Source organism: Cololabis saira, chromosome 6 (assembly GCF_033807715.1).
Source record: "Cololabis saira isolate AMF1-May2022 chromosome 6, fColSai1.1, whole genome shotgun sequence".
In the NCBI taxonomy this organism is placed as follows: Eukaryota; Metazoa; Chordata; class Actinopteri; order Beloniformes; family Belonidae; genus Cololabis; species Cololabis saira.
This window is the reverse complement of record NC_084592.1, coordinates 35,272,812-35,293,930: the sequence shown is the minus strand read 5'-3', so window position 1 is coordinate 35,293,930 and position 21,119 is coordinate 35,272,812. Positions and strand designations below refer to the sequence as shown.

The following is a 21,119-nucleotide window of genomic DNA, read 5'->3' as shown; positions in this document are numbered from 1 at the left end:
CATATATCCATATATATATATATATATATATATATATATATATATATATATATATATATATATATATCTCACAAACCTATTTTTTTTATATTTACACATATGTTAATAGCCCTGAAAGAGGACTTATTTGCTTCCTTTCTGCAGGTCAAGAGAGGTGAGTTTGGCAATGTGGTGTAGGCTTATTTTTAGAAACACTGACACACCCAATGACAACAAGATGGAAAAGTGGTTGTCGATGCCAAACTGTGTCTCGTCAATGGAGAATCTTGTGAAAAGTAATCCCCTGATCCCTGGTCGCAATTGTGCGTTGATTTGTACAGAGATACGCGGCACAGAGCTCTGCATCTTCAGTACTGTTCTGTCTTACTGTACCAGCGGATGTTGATTTATTTATGTATTTATTTATTTATTTGTTTTTCCTCGCTTCTGTGGTCATAATGTTGCAATGAGCCCCAAACCTGCTTTGATAAAATAGATAAATAAAAGATGATTCTCGTGTTTTTGGTCGGCTCGGACCTGTCAGGACGGTTCTGCCCGACCCCCCCCCCCCCCCCCCCCCCCCCCCTACTGACGGTTCCGTCCGTCCTTTACTTTCACTTTAGTTTCTGTTTTCGGTCGACATCGAGCTTCGTGTTCCAGTGAACAGAAGTGCGTTGTGTGTCTTTTGTCCCCTTTGACAGGATCAGTAATCCAGGTTGTACACCGGGCAGGTTCGTTTACGGGTTTTAAGGTGTCTTCAACTACTTTCTGGTGGTTTTTCTTCATTTTACTGAGTTTCGTTTCCTTCGTCAGCAGCCATGAGCCTGGTAAACGGGGCGGTAAGACGATCATATCATTGTTTTACAGTATTAGAAGACTTCAGGGGTGTTATTAAATCATAATTATTATTGTTTTATATTATTATAAGACTGAAGGGGTGTTATTAATTCATAATTATTATTGTTTTACATTATTATAAGACTGAAGGGTGAAGGGGTGTTATTAAATCATAATTATTATTGTTTTACATTATTATAAGACTGAAGGGGTATTAGTGACGGATTATGTGGTGTCTCCTTCAGGTGGATGGTCTGCAGGACAGTTTGGAAGCAGCAAAGAGAGAACTGGCGTCTCTAAAGGTAACAGATTCACCACATCAACAAACAGATCTAATCCAAACTCAACATATCCTGTTAGTGGAGAACTGAAACGAGCTGTCTCCATTTGTACATTTAAAGTAAAATGTCAGCTTTTTAAAATAATCTTTTAAATTGAATTTAATTTAATCACTCTAATAATAAATATTAAATCATTGTCGATACAGAAAGTAGACTTAAACTGGCCACGCCCCGTGTGATGTCACTGAGGGAGACGTCAAGACGAGAGCCAATCAGATGGCACTTGGTTACGTGACCCATTGTTTTCTGAAGACAGGTGTGCCAAAAAGTGATTGCCTGCCAGAATCTGATTTCTCCCCGGAAAATGGGTCTTTTTACCTGCCAAAATTGATTGAAGGCCAAATACAGTTAATGAAAGGTTGTTTTTTACCTAAATATGATTTGATCTCATTCTTGAGCTTCATAATATAAACACTAGAGCTCACAGGATTGCTTTTAACTCTTTTAAAGGACCATTACAACACAAAATAGGCATTTTCACCTGCCAAAAATTGATTGAAGGCCAAACACAGTTAATGAAAAGTTGTTTCTGCCTAAATATGACTTGATTTCATTCTTGAGCTTCATAATCTGAAAATCTGACGTTTTAGCGCTAGGGCTGTGCGCGCTCCCGCGGCTAGAAATCAGATTCTGGCAGGCAATCACTTTTTGGCACGACAGTGTTCTTGGTGCGAAACATCAGCCGAAACATCTGCACAGCTGCCGTCAGACTTTTACAGCAGAATAAACCGTTTACATGTTTACATGTCGACCCGACGGTAAAATCTAAAACGACCGTCACGTTTTTATTGAATTGAATATTTTACAAATCCTTGGGGCATATAAAAACATATAAAACAGCCTGTAGATTTATAAGGCACACAGCACATTCTGCATCACTGTAAGAGTGCAACAGTAAATGTAACAGATAATATGTAAAGCAAGGACATAAACAAATGGTGGGTCAAAAGTAAAAAACAACTAAAGATAAATAAATAAATACAATTATAATAATAAAATATGGGAAAGAGAGAGAACCAGGGGCATTAAGGAGTTGTTTACCGTGTTTGTTTGTAATCAGTCTTAAGGCACTGAGATGGTTGTTTATCAGGTATCTTTTAACCAACGAGTGTTTGCTTATGTATCTATGAAGCGCGGTAGCATGACGATTACGGATGCAGAGCTGATAACGGCTAACCATTGGCTGAGCCAACTGTCAATCAATCATATTAGAAATAAATGTAAGACTTTATATAAACTCTCCTGGTTTTGTTCAAAAACATTCACCCCTTCAGAGTTGTCATGGATGCGAAATCAAACGATTGAGAACAAAACAGTTTATTGAACCTGACTAAAGATGTTTATTTCTGCGGTAAAGTTGGACATTTTAACCTAGTTAGTCATCTTAAGGACTGAGAGAGCCAGTCCTTAAGATGAACTCGACTTTGGCAGCCTCTAGCGGCCAGTGGAGGAACTGCAGCGCGTCTTAGTTTCACATAGGACACAATTGCCACTTTTGCACTAGTATCGGTTCAGCCCGGCTCCGCTCGGCACGGTTCCACCCGTGTGTTTCCGCATTGCCAGGGGAGAAGCGGGCAGGTTTGGGTGAAGCTGCTGTGACGTACTCGATTGCGCAACCGCTTTGTTCATGTCGCGCTGATGAGAAATCAGCTGGAGCCGCGAGCGGCTGAGAGTAAAACAGCCCGTCTACATCCCTTTTTAAATTTTTTCTCCTCAGCCACCAGGTTTATGAACATCTGCACCTCAGAGTTGGATCACCAAACAGACGTTTTGCGCTTTATAATAAAACCGCTGCGAGCCGCGAGTCGCCTCACTCTGACTCCCGCTTCCTGATTCAAACGTCTGCCGGCCCCGCCCCCCGACCAATCGGTGGCGAGGAGGTGGTGACGTCAGAAATAGTCCCTGCTCAGCCCGCAAAGAACCTGGCTGAAATGGTTACAGAAAAAAGTATCGACTTGGAGCGGCTTTACCCGTCTCAGCCCTAGTGCGAAAGCGCAAAATGGGGCCATAGCGGGTAGAACCGGGGAGAAGTGAGACTAATGCAAAAGCGCCAAATGCAAGAAGTAAGATTTGTTGCAGTTCCTCCTCTGGCCACTAGAGGCTGACTCCAGCCTTATACCATCTCCTCTGACCTCCAGGTTAAAATGTCCAACTTTACAATAGGGCAATGTGCAATATGCATCAGCACTTTGCAAACTCTAGCACTTAAAGACCTAGCACTTTAACTTATATGGTCACTTAATTGCTGGTTTATCAATGGTAACATGTTTTATTGCTTAATGTTTTTTATCTAACTCAGTTGTGTTTTTTAATGTTGTGTTTTGTTGATATGGATGGCCTTGATGTCTCGTATGTCTGCTGGTGTCCAGTTCTGTGTCTGGCATTGATTTGCCGCGGGGGCGAGTGGTGGAAATTAGCCTCTGGCTACAACCATGCATTTTTACACATGTGTTCATTAATGTGTACGGTCCCTGTTCAACAAATAAAGTAATTTTATTTAATTTAATTACAGCAGAAATAAACATATGTACTGTCTCGACTAAACCATATTTACTGTCGACTAAACGCAGTTGTAATTTTGATTTCACCATTGAGTCAACATGTTAAACGGTTTATTTTGCCGCAGCCGTCTGATGGCAGCCCTGCAGATGTTTGGGCTGGTTCACCTGAAGGAGCTTGGAACAGAGTTAACTTTGATTGATATACATGGGCGTGTCCCCGTCAGCCTCAACACTACTCTTCAGAAACCAATGGATCGCTCGACCCAATAATTTGTCTATTGTTTTATTTTACCATCTGTGCTTCAAGAGCACCTGTGTGTGACATCACAGGGGCCGTGTCCAGTTCTTTGTGGTTCCCCGTCAGGTAAACTTGCAACATTCTAAAATAATGCTTCAAACTCTGCTCTTATACTTAAATAGATTAACGTTTTTTGTTTTGGGTTCAGAAAAAGAAAATGAAAGTAAAAAGTGGGAAGCAGCTGAAAATGTTTAGGTAATAACATTTTCTAACCAAGTTTGTAGCCGTCAGGAAGACGAGAGCGGGATGTTTGTGGTTTTCTGCCTGACAGCGGGTTCCAGAGTGAAGCTCCGCGGGGAGAAGGCCCAGCATCATTCCAGTATTTAACCCTTTAAAACCAAAAAAAACCTGTCTGCCTGACGAAAATGTCCTGCGTCAGCAGCGCACGCCAGACATGATCTGACCAAAACGACTCCAAAAGAGGACATAAAATCCTGTGGACAAAATAAAGCAGGACCGCATCAATAGTTTTAAACATACAGGTATTTCCAAAATAAAATACATCAGGTTCTCTAAAATAAAAGCCCCCATTTTAGAATGGATGGAAAACAAAACAAACAGATCCCAACAGGAGTTGCTCCTGGAGATCAAATCAAGTTTATTGATATAGCCCTTTACAAGAGTCAAAAGGTGCTATATGTGAAAGTCCTATAACAAATAGCCTACAAAAAAATGGATAATTAAAAACAACAAAAAACATAAAACCAATACAAGCAAGTGTATTAGATGACCTGAGGAAAGGATGTGCTAGTTCCAGTTAAAAGCTCGACTAAAAAAGTGGGTCATCAGGTTTGACTTAAAAAGGCTGAGGTCTGTGTCTTTACTTTGGCCAAGAGACGGAGGTGGAGAAGCTCGTTCTGACAGCAGAACTAATCTGTTTATCACAGTTTAGCATGCAGTCGGACGTAACAACCAGATTTGTTATGTGTGATTTAAAACCAGCATACCCGAGTGTGCAGTGAAAATGCTGGACTTCAGCCTGAAAGTGTTATAAAACCGTTTCAGGAGTACTCCCAAACAAACCTGAGAAGCATCACCGAACACGGCAGTGGAGGGGTCAGGATGTGGGCTTGTTATGTTGCTGTGGACGTAAACGCCTTGTTTTCAACTCTTCCTTCATTGAGGCGAAAGTGGACAAGGCAGACGATGTGAAAGCCGGGCTGTTTCTGGAAAAGATGGAGGCAGAACAAAGGAAGACCAAGGCCAAGCAGGAGATGTTGAGTCACGCCGACAAGCAACAGAGTTACCTGAAAGAGCTCAATCAGAGCCTGACCCTTGTCCAGGTAACCTGAGGACACGAGCTCCGACTCGTCCCGGGGCTGAAAACAGAAAATCTAACACTTGCTCTCTTTTTTCTTTCACACAGGATGAAATCACAACGTGTTCTAAAGGCAAGCAGGGTCTGATGGACAAACTGAGGAGATGTCAGCAGGAGCTGGACGACAGGAGAGCTGAGGCGGTCACACTGAAGCAGAAGTTCAAGGTGGGACCTGGTGCCAGCCCGGAACCAGCCTACAGCGGGCTGGAACCAACCCACTGGTACCAGTGGGGTGTTTCGCTAAACATTTTCAATGCTAGAGTCGGGTCGGTTCCTGTGTAGGGATGCAAATTATCGATTATTTCATTAATTGACAGTTGATAACCTTATCGATCGATCATCGATTAGTTGATAAGCGGCGTTTTTCCCCCATCTGAGATACAAACATAATTTTTTTTGCTTATATAAAATACAAAGGACATTTTAATGTATTCCTTAATCAAATATTTATTTGATACAAAAGTAACAAAAAGACATTTTTGTACCCCAAGGAATATAATATAAAGTGCACTTCAAGGCTATTAGTAGTAGCAGCAGCCATAATAGTGTCATTTGTGTCAAGCAAATTTTAAGTTCTAGTTACGTTTTAAGTTAGAGTTTTGGCAGTGTTCAAAATAAAATTATGAGACTTGCTGTATTGGAGCACATTTTCTTTTAGTTAAAACTGTAGCGGGGACAGATGTTTAGAGAAACCTATGTATGTACCGGGTGAAGGCTGATTTATGGTTCCGCGTTACAACAACGCAGAGCCTACGCCGTAGGCTACGGCGGCAGCTCTGCGTCGATTTAAGGCGGAACCATAATTCAGGCTTTAGGGGAGCATATCGGAGAACAACCAGAAGAATACAGAGTGGATTAAAAATAAAAGTTAAGCACTGAGCTACATGTGTCTCCCGTCTGGGCCATTGCAGACTCATTGCCTGAGCATGATGTTACTAAAACCAAACATATCCGCCGTCTCTTTCTAACTTTATGTGCGCGACGCACCGCCTTGTGTCGCATTAAATGTGGTCCGGGCGTAATACCAGCTGGTGAAATTAAACGAAAAAAAAAAAATAAATAAATAAATAAATAGATTAATTGTAATCGTTAATTTTAATCGGGTAATTTCATAACGGCAATTAATCGAAAATCGATTAATTATTAACATCCCTATTCCTGTGGTGTTAATGTGTCACCAGATCTACGTCCCGCCTCCCCGCCGACGACACTGCGCTGATTTGACTCATTTAAATTAAGGGATTCAGCGGGTCAGACCCGTCCTCGGGCCCCCTGTTCTGGTCTTTATAACTGCACTACAGCAGAGACAGTTCAGTGCAAGATTTAAACGCCTCCACCTAATGATCCGCCAGGCGTTGCTCCTGAACTCTGGTTTCATTCGGAGTCAGTCGGTAGAGGCGGTGCGTAAAGATCCAACACAGAAGACGAGAGGAGACGGATACCGACATATTTGCCACAGATCTGAGAAACACCCAAACACACAACTACACGTGATTCCTGATAACGAGCCCAAAGTTGCTTGTAAGTGGAATCAGCAACCCTGCAGTCGTACTGCCACAGAAACAACAAAACAGCGAGCGCATGGTGAGGTTACAGAGGTGACCGATGAAGAGCTGGTGAAGGAGGAGGAGGGCAATGACGATAAAGAATCTTGAATCTTGAATCTTGAACAAGCTGCAAGAAGTCCCAAGCCCGAGCTGAGAACTGAACAACGTCATAAAGGTTGCTACTTCACAGATTTCACTTATCACGGGTTCTTTTAGGAACGTAACCCCCGCGAAAAAAGAGGGATTACTGTAAACAAATACAGCAAATTAAGCTCAGCCGTAATCCTACAAAGACTATTTCGGTATCATCACTTCCATGCGGTTAAGTGACCCATCATAAAAACACAAAAATGTGAAATGATGTGAAACGTCACTAGCGACCAGCGCTTCCAATACGGGTTGTTAGCGGTTTGAAGCTAAGACTCCGCAGATTGTAAGGATGTAAGGATGACCACTCTGACACAAAAACCCACTGAACTGCAGTCCAACTCAGAATTCAGCCTCATCTTTGGTGTTTGACCATCAGAAACCAGATTCCAGTGAAACCTCCTCCAGATTCCCGGAGTCACAAGAATCTGACACAAATGAGAATTTTGTTTGATCTCAGACTGTTTCTGTTAGCCATGAAGCCCACAGAGCTGTCAGTCATCCAGATCCATCCAGCTATTCCTGAGATATGTCCTCGGAACTCAGTCTTGATCTGCTGAATGGTCAGGAGCTCTTGGTCGGATTATAGGGTTGTTTAGGTTTTTACTATGTGAATTTAAATTGTCAGCCCAATTTAAGGGTACAACGCTAACCTGTATTCCTTCTGCAGATTTCTGCCCAGATTCCAGACACGGAGGTGAAGTTTCTTCATCCGCATGAGGAGGAGGAAGTGGGAGCCGGGTCCGGTCAGCTCATTAGAGGAGTGTTCACCATCAGCCAGAGAGCGGTGCTGCTTCTGAAGGGAGGACAGGCGCTCGTCTCCTTCGAGGAGGAGAAAGGTACGTAAGACGACAGGAACTCAAGTTTATCTATACTTGCTGTTTAGGTGGCATCACAAAGGTTTGTACATTTACCTGCGCTCGCTGGTACGCACTGAACTAGAGGTGGGTGCAATTCATCGATGTGTCGATGCATCGCGATGCGTCACGTGACGATTTGTAATCGATTATGGTCCAGTTAAAAAAATTAAAATAAAAAAAAAAAAAAAAATGTTTTTTTTTTTTTTTAAGTTATCCTATCCAGATTCCAGACTGAATAAGCTGCGGAATCATTTCATTTTCAAGAATGCACATTTCTTATTGTTCACTTGAAATATGGCAGATATGTTTACACTAAGTACATATCTTGTTTACTTGAATTAATGAACTCATTAAATCCAGGGCTTGACCGTTTTCAGTGTTTTCCGCCAATAGAGGGCGCTCTCATGCAAGTGCAGCTTTCCCTGGCCAAAGTTAAGTAAGTCAAAGAGCAAATGTTTACATAGTCATAAAATACATTATTTTGTGTCTTTGAAAAATACATGTCAAATGTTCAAAAAACCTTGTTATTTACTTAATGAGTGTTGTTAGAGGAACTGAGTTAATTGATTGGCTATTTATTTACAAATGTAGCCACAGATGAAGACAAAATCAATCTTGTATGGAAAAAAGCATTAAAAATCACAATAATCGAAGAATCGAAGCTCCAATAATCGAATCGAATCGACAATCGTTATAATCGAAGAATCGAAGCTCCAATAATCGAAATCGAATCGAATCGTGAGGTACCCTTGTTTGCACACCCCTACACTGAACGCATCCTGAGCGTCGCTGTCCGGTCACTATGAATTTGCAGAACTGAATTGTGGGTAGGGCGCGTCCCGCTCGGGGCGTTGCTTCCATCCAGAGTTACGTTCAGACCAGTTTTCAACTTGTGCCATTTGAACATCGGCCAAACAAGCTGTGACACCACAGCGAGAGCCGGCCCATGAAATCGTTAAGGGGGCGGGGTAGTTGATTAGGTAGCAGAAGACTTCTGATTGGGTGTTTATCACGGTGAAGGCTCCTCCGGAGCATACGGTAAATATTTGTTGTAAAAGCCGTAACTCTCCTCTTAGCCGACTGCTCGGCAGCTCCGTCACCAGCATCCCTGCACCCATGTCATCATTTTCCTTTCTCTGCCCACGTCCAAATCATCTTAAAGGTATTGTGACATCATTTTTAACATGCTTTTAACACTATTAAAAGTCTTGGCCAACATCCCTCAAATGTGTCTAAAAGAGTGTAACAAGAAAAACTTCACTCTAGTACTCTTTTCCTGGCTTTTTATTACAGTGTTTTTTTGCGCCGTGAAAAATGCTTCCTTTCCCCCTTTCCTGTCAATCATTGCTCCGCTCCTCCTCCAAACCTCCTCCTCCTCCAGCCATACGCTCACAGCGGCGTCGGAGAGTTAAGCCGAGAGCGACAGGCGAAGCATGCACGGAAAAGCAGGAGGGCGAACCACAGCAAACAATCATAAAAATAAAGGCATGCAAGCAGCACTGTCCCCTTATCTTAAGTCCAGTCAGTGGCCGCGGGTCTTCTTAGCAGTTTTCCTCCGGTGATTAGAACAAAAGAGGCTCTAAACAGCTCCTTGTTAAGCCTCATTTATGGTTCCGCGTTAAATCGACGCAGAGCCTACGCCGTAGGGTTCAGCGTATGGTGCGCGTCGCCGCGTAACCTTACGCCGTAGGCTCTGCGTCGGTGTAACGTGGAACCATAAATCAGCCTTTATGGTGCGCTGGAGAGGAGAGGAGACAGGGAGCTGGGCGGAGGGGGCGGTGATTTAGCGGATCGTTACGTAACGATCCGCCACCAAACCACATGCGCCGTTTTTGCATAGTTATGCGGAAAATCCCAGAAAGCACACAATACACTGAATGTTAAAAGTTTGTTGTTTTTTGGGTGTAATTGATGTCAAGACACCCAACAAAACACAAAAAATCAAGAAAAATGTGTTTTTCATGTCACAATCCCTTTAATTTGACCTCTGTAATTCTCTCCAAAACAGCCACCCTGAGCTGTCCCTCTGACGTCCTCGTCCCTAGTCCTGTCCATCCTCGTCCACTTTCCGCTCTGCCAGATCTTCTCTTGTACTCACTCATCACTCATCTTCTCCCGCTTATCCGTTACCGGGTCGCGGGGGCAGCAGCCCCAGCAGGGATGCCCAGACTTCCCTCACCCCAGACACCTCCTCCAGCTCTTCCGGGGGGAGTCCGAGGCGTTCCCAGGCCAGCCGAGAGACATAGTCTCTCCAGCGTGTCCTGGGTCTTCCCCGGGGTCTCCTCCCGGTGGGACATGCCTGGAACACCTCCCTAGGGAGGCGTCCAGGAGGCATCCGGTACAGATGCCCAAGCCACCTCAGCTGACTCCTCTCAATGTGGAGGAGTAGCGGCTCGACTCCGAGCTCCTCCCGGGTGACCGAACTCCTCACCCTATCTCTAAGGGAGCGTCCAGCCACCCTGCGGAGGAAACTCATCTCGGCCGCTTGTATCCGCGATCTTGTCCTTTCGGTCACTACCCAAAGTTCATGACCATAGGTGAGGGTAGGGGCGTAGATTGACCGGTAAATCGAGAGCTTCGCCTTTCGACTCAGCTCCCTCTTTACCACGACGGTCCAGTACATCGACCGCATAACTGCGGACGCTGCACCGATCCGCCTGTCAATCTCACGCTCCATTGTTCCCTCACTCGTGAACAAGATCCCGAGATACTTGAACTCCTCCACCTGAGGCTTCTCTTGTAGCTGTGTCTAAATTTGAGTTGACCAAGATTATTACAGCCCTACTGTCCAGTCTTCGTTCTCTTCAAAGCTGTCTTCACCTCATCTTCCCTCATCCTTTCTAGCCCATCATCTTCCCTCTCGTCATCTCTTCCATTCTTTCCCTCTCATTTTCATTTCACTCTCCTCAGAGGAACTGCAGGTCTGGATCCGGAACGACGCGTATGTGTATATGGAGTCTAGCTCATGTTTGTGTCCTCTCCTGATCTTCCAGTGGCCTGCCAGATCTTGAAGAACTCCAAGTGCGTCGTCTCCTGTGAAGACACCTCTGTGGAGGTGAAACCAAGACCGATCACGTTGGATCCTGCCGTGAAGTTTGAGGTAGGATCATGACACAAGCACAGCAGCTACAGTACACACCACTGGAGTCTGGCGATCTTAGTTGGTCCACAAACCTACATCTGAACAAACCAGCTGGAACCATGTCCTCTGGAAAACATGAGATAATGTCCAGAACCGTGTTTGGATGAAACCAGCAGAACCACCTCAAGCACGGTGGTGGAGGTGTGGTGGTCCCACCCAAACACGGCAGCAGATCTACATCAGAATGATGGAAAATAAAGGAATCCAGGTTCTGGTACGACCCGGTCAAAGAAGTGTTCGTCTCTGATAATAATAATAATGTTTTCTGATCATTCAGGTACACCTTGACGTCTCCAGGGAGGAGCTGAACGTATCCGACATCCCTGCTTCCATGTCAAAGGAGAGGACCAGGGACCGTCTGGAGCTGAGCTTTTCCAAACCCAGCAGAGGAGGAGGAGAGGTGGAGGTGGTGGAGTATGACGAAGACTCAGGAACCGGAAAGATCACGTTTCTGCACCCTGGGGGTATGACTTCCCTTTTACTAAAACACTCCCGATTCTCCCAGACAGATTCCCATCAAACAGTCTAGAACAGGGATATTCAAGCTTTAATGTGGACCCTGGTCATATTTCAAAAAAGGGGGGGAAAGTAGTGTTGTCGGCCGATCGATCGGGCCCGATCGAGGCATTTTCAAAACATCGGTATTGGCCAAAAAAGTATCGGGACATACCTAGTTATTAATGTTATTAATATATATTAAATCATTTTATATATCGTTGCATTTAACGTCGGTGGCCGGAAGTGACGAAGTAAGCAAAACTAACATGGTTTACATATCGCATTTTGTTAATTAATAAAAGTTTGAGATGCTTGGTAGCCTTTTCAGTTGGTTAATGATTCATTGGACATTGTTTGTACATGTTAATCTCTGTTGGAGATGTTTTTTACTTCCGATTTTTTGCCAGTGTTGCACAGTGATAATGTTTCTCACATAATTTGTTATTAACCTCCGTTGTAACGAGGACTTGTTTACATCATTAGGCTTCTAGGATTGGCCTGAAATGTTTTTCATTTGAATCTCTAAATGAGGACTTTGCATTTCAGATGGACTTCTAAGCCTCCTATAATTTCATGCAATTGTTTTGTTTTGCTGATATAATGCACAGATGTGTCATAAATAACGGAGATTATGGTTAATATTTTGGTGGCTTATTTATAACATCAAACTGGCTACTATGGACTGAAATGCTTTTGCTCAATGCTTAATATAATATTCAAATAAGGACATCTTGGTGGAAAGTGGTGCTTTGTCATTATGGCGGGTTTTATTAAAAGTAGGTCAATATCAACTTCATTAAGTTTGCACAATGCATCGTTTCAAAATGAACTTGCATTTTAAATAATATTTCTTTATCTGAATATTATATTTAACATTCACAATGACTAAATCTGGAGACAATTAATACCTAATTCATATGTAAACTAGACAGATATATTCTCCTGCTCATTCCTGTGCACAAATGTATTATATATTTACATAAATCTTCGTCTTTGAGTGCAAAATACATTTTGAAAACCCCCAAATTTTCCGCCTGCGCGCTTTGTGCGCCCACGCAGTGTGGCCCTCTCCATACAGTCCTTTTGCAGATGTGGCCCCCTGCCTAATCTAGTTGAATACCCCTGGTCTAGAAGGACGACTGGAACAAAGAGGGAAAAGCTTTTGCCTCTGTGACCCCCGACCCAGACCCATGGACAGCATACACCTGCCTCCTGAAAGTCCAGAAGATGTGGCTGCTGCTACACCCCCCCGTCCCACACATAGACACGTTTATACACCTGTTCAGCCCCGTTAGCAGACCTTTCTAGGGCCACGACCATCCCAGAGAGCAGCGGTGTCCTCGACAGCCTGGAGATCCTGGAGATGATCAACGTTAACGTCACAGACCATAAGAACCACCGTCCTTGCAGGAACCCCACAGATCACTGAACACCGAACTACAATTCAAAGAAGCAACAAAAGTAGCTTAATCTCAGAGGTTTTAACCCCTCCCCCAAACGGCCTCCCCAGTCTCTTAAAAACGACTTAAAAACCAATATGTTCTTAAGAACGATCTTAAGAAATGTCTTAAGATCTAAAATTAAGAAGTTCATAAGAAAGTTCTTAAGTGCAATTCCTCAATATTTTCTTAAGAACCGTCTTAAGAAATGTCATTTCTTACGAATTTCTTATTTTTCCTACTTAAGAACTTAAGAACAGCAGACCGTTCACACAGCAGTAGCTGCTCTGTCTGTTCATCAGAGCCATCACAATTTTAATAAATGTATTAAAATGAACATATCAGTCTATTGAATTTAATTTTATTTTATTAAGCTACATATGTTTGGGTTTTTATTTAGTGCACCTCTACATACTTGGTATACAAAATTATATATATTATTCATTTCATTATATTACTATTATTATTATCCATTTCATTATATTCAGTCGATGCACCTGAAGCGAGACTTCACTACACCGATGCATCGCTCCACAATATTGCAGGTCTTTGTTTGTGCAAATGTGTTGAAAAAGGTGATATTAGAGTTTTAAAACAGGTCAAGGTTGTCTTAAAGTTAAGAAAAAAGTCAAGAACAAATTTGAGAACTTTTATTTCAAGAATACCATTTATTAGATGTTTTTTCTTAAGAAGAAAGTTGAGAAAATACTTAAGAACTTTTTTGGAGAATATGACTTCTTCTCTTTTTTCTTCTTAAGACTGAACTTAAGAAAAAAATGACACTTAAGAATATTTTTTTTCTTAAGAATGTTTTGTGAATCCGGCCCCTGGTTCCTTTTAGGACTTCCGAAAGAACCAAATGCTGGATTCTGACAAACAGGAAGAGATCAGATGTACATGAACCCTCACAGAGGCATCATGGGTAATGGTGTGTGTTCATGTGTGTGTAGTTGCAGAGAGACTGGCCCTGATTGGACGTTACAACGTACATCTGAAGAACAACACTGATGTGAAGGTTGGACCGTCATTTGAATACAAGCTGCAGAAGTTCCAGGTAGGCTGCAGAACTGAACCAGATCACGTGTGGACTCAGTCCAGATTATAGTCTGAACTCTGAGATCAAAACCTAAAAAAAACAGGTGCTGGTTCAAAAACAGGAGAAAGAGAACGGGTGCATCACTGAAGGGTTTCTTTCGTATTTCCAAGTTCCATCACAGTTTCACGACAAAACATAAAAGCAACCAGAGAATGATCTATTAAAAAGTAAATCAGGGTTTTGTCTGTGTGACCTGACCTGAAAGTTTGACCGGCAGCGGCCCGAGAATCAAGCCCTGAGGCACTCCACGCCATGGAGCCTCTTTTGTCAGTGACATCTTCAAACCATTAGCTGTTCCTCATTTGTACTTCTTTACCTCACTGAACATACTTCGTTGATTTTTTTTAAAGAGTTTTAACAGTAAAATCAGAATTATAAAGGAAATCCACCAGGCTGTGGTCATTTCTTCAGCTTTAGCGACTTCCTTAGCCTCTGACTTGACTCTAGACTGTTTTGATCCTGTAGACCTCCCTGAGCCGACCTCAGTCGTCTGTAACAGCCATATGATTGGCAGACCTGATGACATCACTGAGGATATGTGCCACAGGTTTTCAAAGTTGCAGTAATTAAATCTTTACTTAAAAATTTCCAACTTTCCATTTGTTTCTAAAATTCTGGAAAAGGTAGTTGCCATGTCATGTCATGTGACCATTGGAATATAAATGATCTGTTTGAGGTTTTTCAGTCAGGGTTCAGAATGCATCATAGCACAGAGACAGCACTGGTTCGAGTCACGAATGACCTCCTTATGGCCTCAGATAAGGGATTAGTTTCCATACTGGTTCTACTGGACCTCAGTGCTGCTTTTGACTCTGTAGATCAGCATTTTACTGCACAGGTTAGAACATGTTGTTGGGATTAAAGGGACAGCTCTAGGTTGGTTTAAATCATATCTATCTGACAGATTCCAGTTTGTTCATCTACATTATGTTTCTTCAGAACAGATGAAGGTCTGTTATGGTGTTCCGCAGGGTTCAGTGCTAGGGCTAATCTTGTTCAGTTTATACATGCAGCCCTTGGGAAGTATAATCCAGAATCACGGCATACATTTTCATTGTTATGCTGATGATACGCAGCTCTATTTGTCTATGAAGATGAAACAGAACTGTTTGCTAAACTACAGGAATGCCGTAGGGACATCAATAGCTGGATGTCCGCTAATTTTTTACTTCTAAATTCCAATAAAATAGAGGTTATTATTTAGGAAGGGGTAAGATGGTATTGCGATGGGCTCCAGTACAACTGTGAGAAACCTTGGAGTTATTTTGATCAGGATTTGGGGTTTAAACAGCATATTAATAAGGTTTGTAAAACAGCGTTTTTCCATCTCCGTAATATCACAAAGATTAGGAACATCCTCTCCCAGAGTGATGCAAAAAATATAATTCAGGCGTTTGTATCTTCTAGACTAGATTACTGTAACGTATTATTAGAAGGATGTCCAAGTAATTTGCTGAATAGGCTCCAGCTGATCCAAAATGCAACAGCACGAGTGCTGACAGGAATCAACAAGAGAGACCACGTCTCTCCAGTGTTAGCTTCGCTCCATTGGCTCCCCGTAAAACTCAGAATCCAATTCAAAGTTCTGTTACTGGTGTATAAAGTCCTAAATGTCCAAACTCTTGGTTTTTCCGAGACCTGATAGTATGTTCCTAATAGAGCTCTCTCCGTTCTCAGAATGCAGGTTTACTTGTAGTTCCGAGAGTATCAAAATGTAAATCTGGAGGACGGGTCTTCTGCTATCAGGAACCGTTACTATGGAACCAGCTTCCAGTTTGGGTTAAGGAGGCTGACACCACCTCCACCTTTAAAAGGAAACCTCAAATGATAGTGTTTAGTAAAGCCTCTAGTGAGTGTAAACTCTAGTGTGTTAAAGTCAGTAGTCATAGGACTGTCTCCCCTTATGATCCAGGTCCTGATCCAGGTTTTTTCCCTCTTAAAGTGGAGTTTCACCTGTCGTTGTTTATGTAATAATTGATCCGGGGTCATGTTCTGGTCTCTGGGAAACATCCTGGAGACAACTTGTGTTGTGATAGACGCTTTATTTATAAAGTTGTATTGAAATTGAGAAGACTTGGACGCCCCATTCCAAAAAGAGTAAAGTGTTTAACTGTTGGCACCACAGACAGATAACAGTGTTTGAGGTTCTTCAGTTCCATCAAACCTCTTTCCTTTTCTTGATTCCAGACGTTCTGTTGCTCCACAAAGAGAACTGTCCTCCTGGATGACATCAAGGACGTGGAGGACGAGGAGGACCTCCAGGACCACCTGGAAATCCACTTCCAGAAACCCAGCAACAGTGGCGGTGAGATTGAGAGCATCAGGTACGCCTCCGGAGGGAAGCGCCTGCAGGCGTTGTTCGGTGAGGACCCCGCCCGCCTGTGAGTCCGGCCGGCAGCCGTCTCAACCAGGACGGACCTTTACAGGCTCTGTTTCCTTGATCTGCTTCTCATCTGGGAAGTTTTCAGATTCTTCTCCCTCATCCAAACCTTTGACCTGTAACGTGGATGTAGATGTCTGGTCCAGTCACAAATAAAATGGTTTGAAACAGTCACATGCTCTGAGGTTATTGTTGTTTTTATTTACATTTTTATTCTTAACTTATTTTTTATTGGATTTTCAGCAACAACATTCAGTATATACACTTTTATCTATCCAGCTGTAGATGACAATTACCGTATATCCAAATTAAAGTTACAAGCAAATGAGAAAAACAAAAACAAAACAAAAATCTACTCCCAAATTAGTACATTCAAACATTAATAGATGCCAGCACACATACAAATAAGTAATCAGGAAACCAGCAGGACTGATAACATCGTGAGGCACTGTATGAGTTGGTAAAAGAGGTGGTAAAGGAGGGGGGCTATCCAGTCTTGTTGTGTTAATAAAGAGACTACAGGACTCCACGGTTTAGTAAAGATGGACTTTTGGAGCCTTAATAGATATGTAATGTGCTCCATCTGATAGAGGTGCCAAACCTTCTGGATCCATATATTATATGAAGGGGGGGTTGGTTTCAACAATCTAATAGTTATACACTTCAGTCCTGTTGTAAGTAATACATTTAAAAGATATTTTTCGGACCTCCCATTCAATCGTTTAGGCATCATTCCTAGTAGAGCCACAGTAGGGAATATCCTGTTGAAAAACCTCCTCAAGAGCATCAAATACCTCTCCCCATAATGTCTTTTGGGACATGATCAGAATATATGGGTATGATGGTTAATATGTACTCCACAATTCCTCCAGCAAGAGCTGGAATTTGGCTCATTTTAGACACTTTTTCTGGAGTCGTGAAAAATCTAACAATTATTTTCCACTTGAACTCCATACATGTATTTGAACTTGTGACCAGGTGTGTCTCACTACACACCTCCTCACAGGCTTCCTGTGATATAACCACATTCATTTTTCTGCCTCCCACATCTGCTTTATTTGTAGAGAGTTTTGTTTTCCTTTTATATCATTATCGTCTGTGATTAGTTGGGCCAGGGGCTCAAAACTAATACCAAACAGTAAAGACGAAAAAGAACAGCCTTGTGTGTATTCATGTTCCAGTGTGAATCTCTCTGACAGCAGCCTGTGGTGACGAGTACAACGTTTGTATCCAAGTTATAAAGTTAGGGACAAATCTAAATTGCTTTAATGTTTGGAATAAATACTGCCATGATACACGGTCAAAGCCTCTAAGGATATGATTACTGATTCTAATTTCCTGTCCTCTTGACGAGATATTATGTTTAGTAACCGACGTGCATTATCTCCGTAATATCGCCCAGTGATGAATCCAGTCTGGTCAGGACGGATTATTTGAGTAATTATCTGACTAACCTGCCTGGCCAGGACTGCTGTTAATATATGCAGTTCCTCATTCAGCAGTGATATTGGTCTGTAGGACTGACATTCAGTGGGATCTCTACCCTCCTTATGTATTACCACTATAGTTGCCTCATTCCAGGATGGTGCCATAATTTTTGATTCTAGTGCGTACCGATATGCCTTTAGTAACAGTGGTGACAACAAATCTTTGAATGTTTTGTAAAATTCATTAATATATCCATCTGGACCTAGGCTTTTATTGTTTTTGAGAGATGAAATCACCTGCTTGATCTCCCAGCCTTTAATTGGCCTATCTAACTCTTCTGCTGCTGCTCAGTTCAGGCAATTTCAGGTGGTTCAGAAATTATGCTAGTTTCGTTACCTCTGAACAAGTGTCTGTATTCGTATATACACATATATACAACTCTGCAAAGGATTCTGCTATTTTATCAGGCTTTGTAACAAAGGTGTCCTGTAGTTTTATCTCCTGCACCGTGTTAGATACTTGCTGTTTACTTAAACTAAATGCTAATAATCTACTTGCCCTATTCATAGTATTGCTGATTGGTAAATGTCAGCGTTCCCTCAATCTTGTTGTAGAGTAAACTATTAAGTTCTCTACGAGCTGCATCGAAATTATTCAAGATACTGATTGAAGCCGATTTTATTCAAGGTCTTTTATTTTATACTCCAGCTCTCTCTGTTTGGACTCTTGTTTTTTCCTGGCGCATGAGAATGAAATAATTCTGCCTGATATAAGGCTTTAGCACAGTCCCACAATATCAGTGGTGATATTTCAGGCGAGATATTGGTATTTAAATATTTCTTAAACTCTGCTGTGATAAAAGAGACAAATTCTTTATTATTCAAAAGAGATGCATTAAGCCTCCATTGCTTGGAGATAACTTAAGCGCGTTTGGTGCATGGTCTGAGATTGTAATAGGTAGTATCTCAATATCTACTATCCTATAAAAGTCACTCATATGTGTGAAAAAATAACCAATCCTTGAATAGGACGTCAGCCTTCTTGAATAGAAAGTAAACTCTACTTCTTGGAAGTGTGCTCCTCCATACATCCACAAGACCTGACTGTGGATAAATGTTTAAGCATTCTGCTCATTTTAGACAAGTGGGATTTTGGTTGTCGATCCATTAACTGTGACATCACACAATTAAAGTCTCCTCCCATCAATAATAGGCCAGTGTTGTACTGTAATATTGTATCAAACAGTTCTGATTAAGCCTGACTCATCTTCATTGGGTTCATAAACATTTAAAAGAGATACCTCTATGCCAGGGGTTTTCAATTCCGGTCCTCGGGCCTCCCTGCCCTGCATGTTTTAGATGTTTCCCTGCTTCAACACACCGTGATACAAGTGGCTGTGTCATCAACAGAATTGTGCAGGCCTTGATAACAAGCTAATTAGGACCATTAATTAGAATCAGGTGTGATGATGAAGGGAAACATCTAAAACATGCAGGGCAGGGAGGCCCGAGGACCGGAATTGAAAACCCCTGCTCTATGCTATGGGGGATGGGGGGGGGGGGATTTCACAACAATGCCACCTGGAGAATTGCACCCCAGGAAATACACTGACCAGTACCCTGAATAATAGGAGGTCACACAGATTCATTACACAGAGGGAGGACAGGAGACGGACTTCCAGACACAGCAAAGATTTATTGTTTAAAATTACTATGTTTAAAAGAATAGAGGAATAACAAAAGTACACAACCTGAGTGCCAAAATAATAAATGTATACTAATTGCGGCAAAAATAAATAGGCATGAACAGGGCAAAGGCTTTGTTTGGCGGACAGACAACCAAAAACCAAAGGAGGGGCGAAAACTCAAACCAAACCACCACGTGTCACGCCGAATTAAAGGGAGTGAGAGGGGAGACACCACCGGGGAAGCCTGCCGCACACCTCGCCAGCTCCTGTCCTAAAAAGGAAAGACAAAGTTATGAATCCGTATCCGTAAAAAGTAACAAAAAAGGATAATGGAACAAAACAAACTTAACCCCAAAACTCAAACTGTGGGAGGAACCAGGAATAGTAGTTAGACCGGTAACTTACCCCAGCAGCTGAATATTAAACTAAATAAGCAAAAGAAAAATAATTAACCAGAATGAATAAACCAGTTAATCAAAATAGAAATTGTGGTGGGATGAAGAACTCCAAGCTGAGGAGGCACACGGCAGAATTGCTGTGTGCACTTTAATCAGTGTCGGTACAATCAATATCAGCAGCTGCAAAAGATGGAGCGACTGCACCGGGGCTGGAGGCCGAGGAAAGCCGATGCCCAGCTGGCGGCTCAGGTCACCAGCCTCACACAGAGTGCAGGAGGAAGAGAGGAGGGACAAACTGTGGCCCCGACAACTACAGCAGAACAAAGAGGAGGACCACTTTGATATAAGGCTGAAGAAAACTAGCCCAAAGGTATTAATAAAAAACGAGAAAAGCAGGCTTACCTGAGCGACGAGAGGTTCAACACAGCCCAAAACACAGTCACTGTCTCGCAGTGAGGGCAGAGAGCAGACCCCACACTTTTCAGAACCTCCACAAAGATGCACCCACAAACAACACGGCCGTCACCGTTGTAACGTGATGTGGCAGCTGTCAAACGGCAGCGCTATAAAATTACTCCCATATAGTTGCACTCATGCCTACCTTACAAGTCCTGTTTTGTGCCAACAACAACAAGAACGCCAGACAGAACCTTCAGCCAATGAATGTCAGGCAACACTGAGCGCACCAGCGAAAGCATGACTAGTTAACAGGTGGCACCGCTGCGCAATCAGTCCCAGGTGAGACTGATTGAGAGTGAAGGTGGAGCAGCATTCAACCTGCCACTTTCACAAACTCTAGACTGGAGCGCAAGTCTTTTATTTCTTCGTGTAGTGGAATGAAGAGGTCTAACTTTTTGTTGATGCTGGCGGGAATGCTGACTTCAATGTCCATTGTTCCACGTCATCCGTATCGGTAGATGAGTCTGTTTTCTTTCGTTTATTTGGGTTGTTGAGGCCGTGTTGTGGGTTGTCGGCGTCTGAATCCATCGTATGTCCGTGGTAGTACTGGCCGATGAAAGCTACCAAGTCTGTTATTTCTTCCACCGTGATATTGATCTGGTCTGCTTCATGGTATTGGTTGTTGTGTGTTTTAACGATACAGAACAGCTCGGAATAGACCGGAGATTTCCCTCAGCAGGACGCGAGAGCGCGTGACTTCCGAAACATCAGAGATTTGCGGCACAGAGAGAAGCGAATGATGAAGAGATTAAGCGAAAACAGCG

At 42.6% G+C, this 21,119-nt stretch overlaps 1 protein-coding gene across 1 annotated transcript; it reads left to right on the top strand.

Moving 5' to 3' along the window:
• The first annotated feature begins 621 nt into the window (after positions 1-621).
• On the top strand, positions 622-16,557 carry nmi (N-myc (and STAT) interactor). The gene is made up of 10 exons (XM_061724554.1): positions 622-710; positions 796-818; positions 1,062-1,118; positions 5,081-5,239; positions 5,323-5,439; positions 7,639-7,807; positions 10,822-10,928; positions 11,248-11,434; positions 13,858-13,961; positions 16,191-16,557. The coding sequence occupies exons 2-10, from the start codon at positions 798-800 to the stop codon at positions 16,386-16,388; spliced, it is 1,119 nt and encodes a 372-aa protein (XP_061580538.1). The 5' UTR covers positions 622-710; positions 796-797; the 3' UTR covers positions 16,389-16,557.
• The last annotated feature ends 4,562 nt before the right edge of the window (positions 16,558-21,119 follow it).

Bases quoted from the DNA above. Each gene is read 5' to 3' on its own strand.
- nmi (XM_061724554.1), top strand. From the start codon at position 798: ATGAGCCTGGTAAACGGGGCG. The intron at 819-1,061 runs GTAAGACGATCA...TGTCTCCTTCAG, and splicing joins TGAGCCTGGTAAACGGGGCG to GTGGATGGTCTGCAGGACAG. The intron at 10,929-11,247 runs GTAGGATCATGA...CTGATCATTCAG, and splicing joins ATCCTGCCGTGAAGTTTGAG to GTACACCTTGACGTCTCCAG.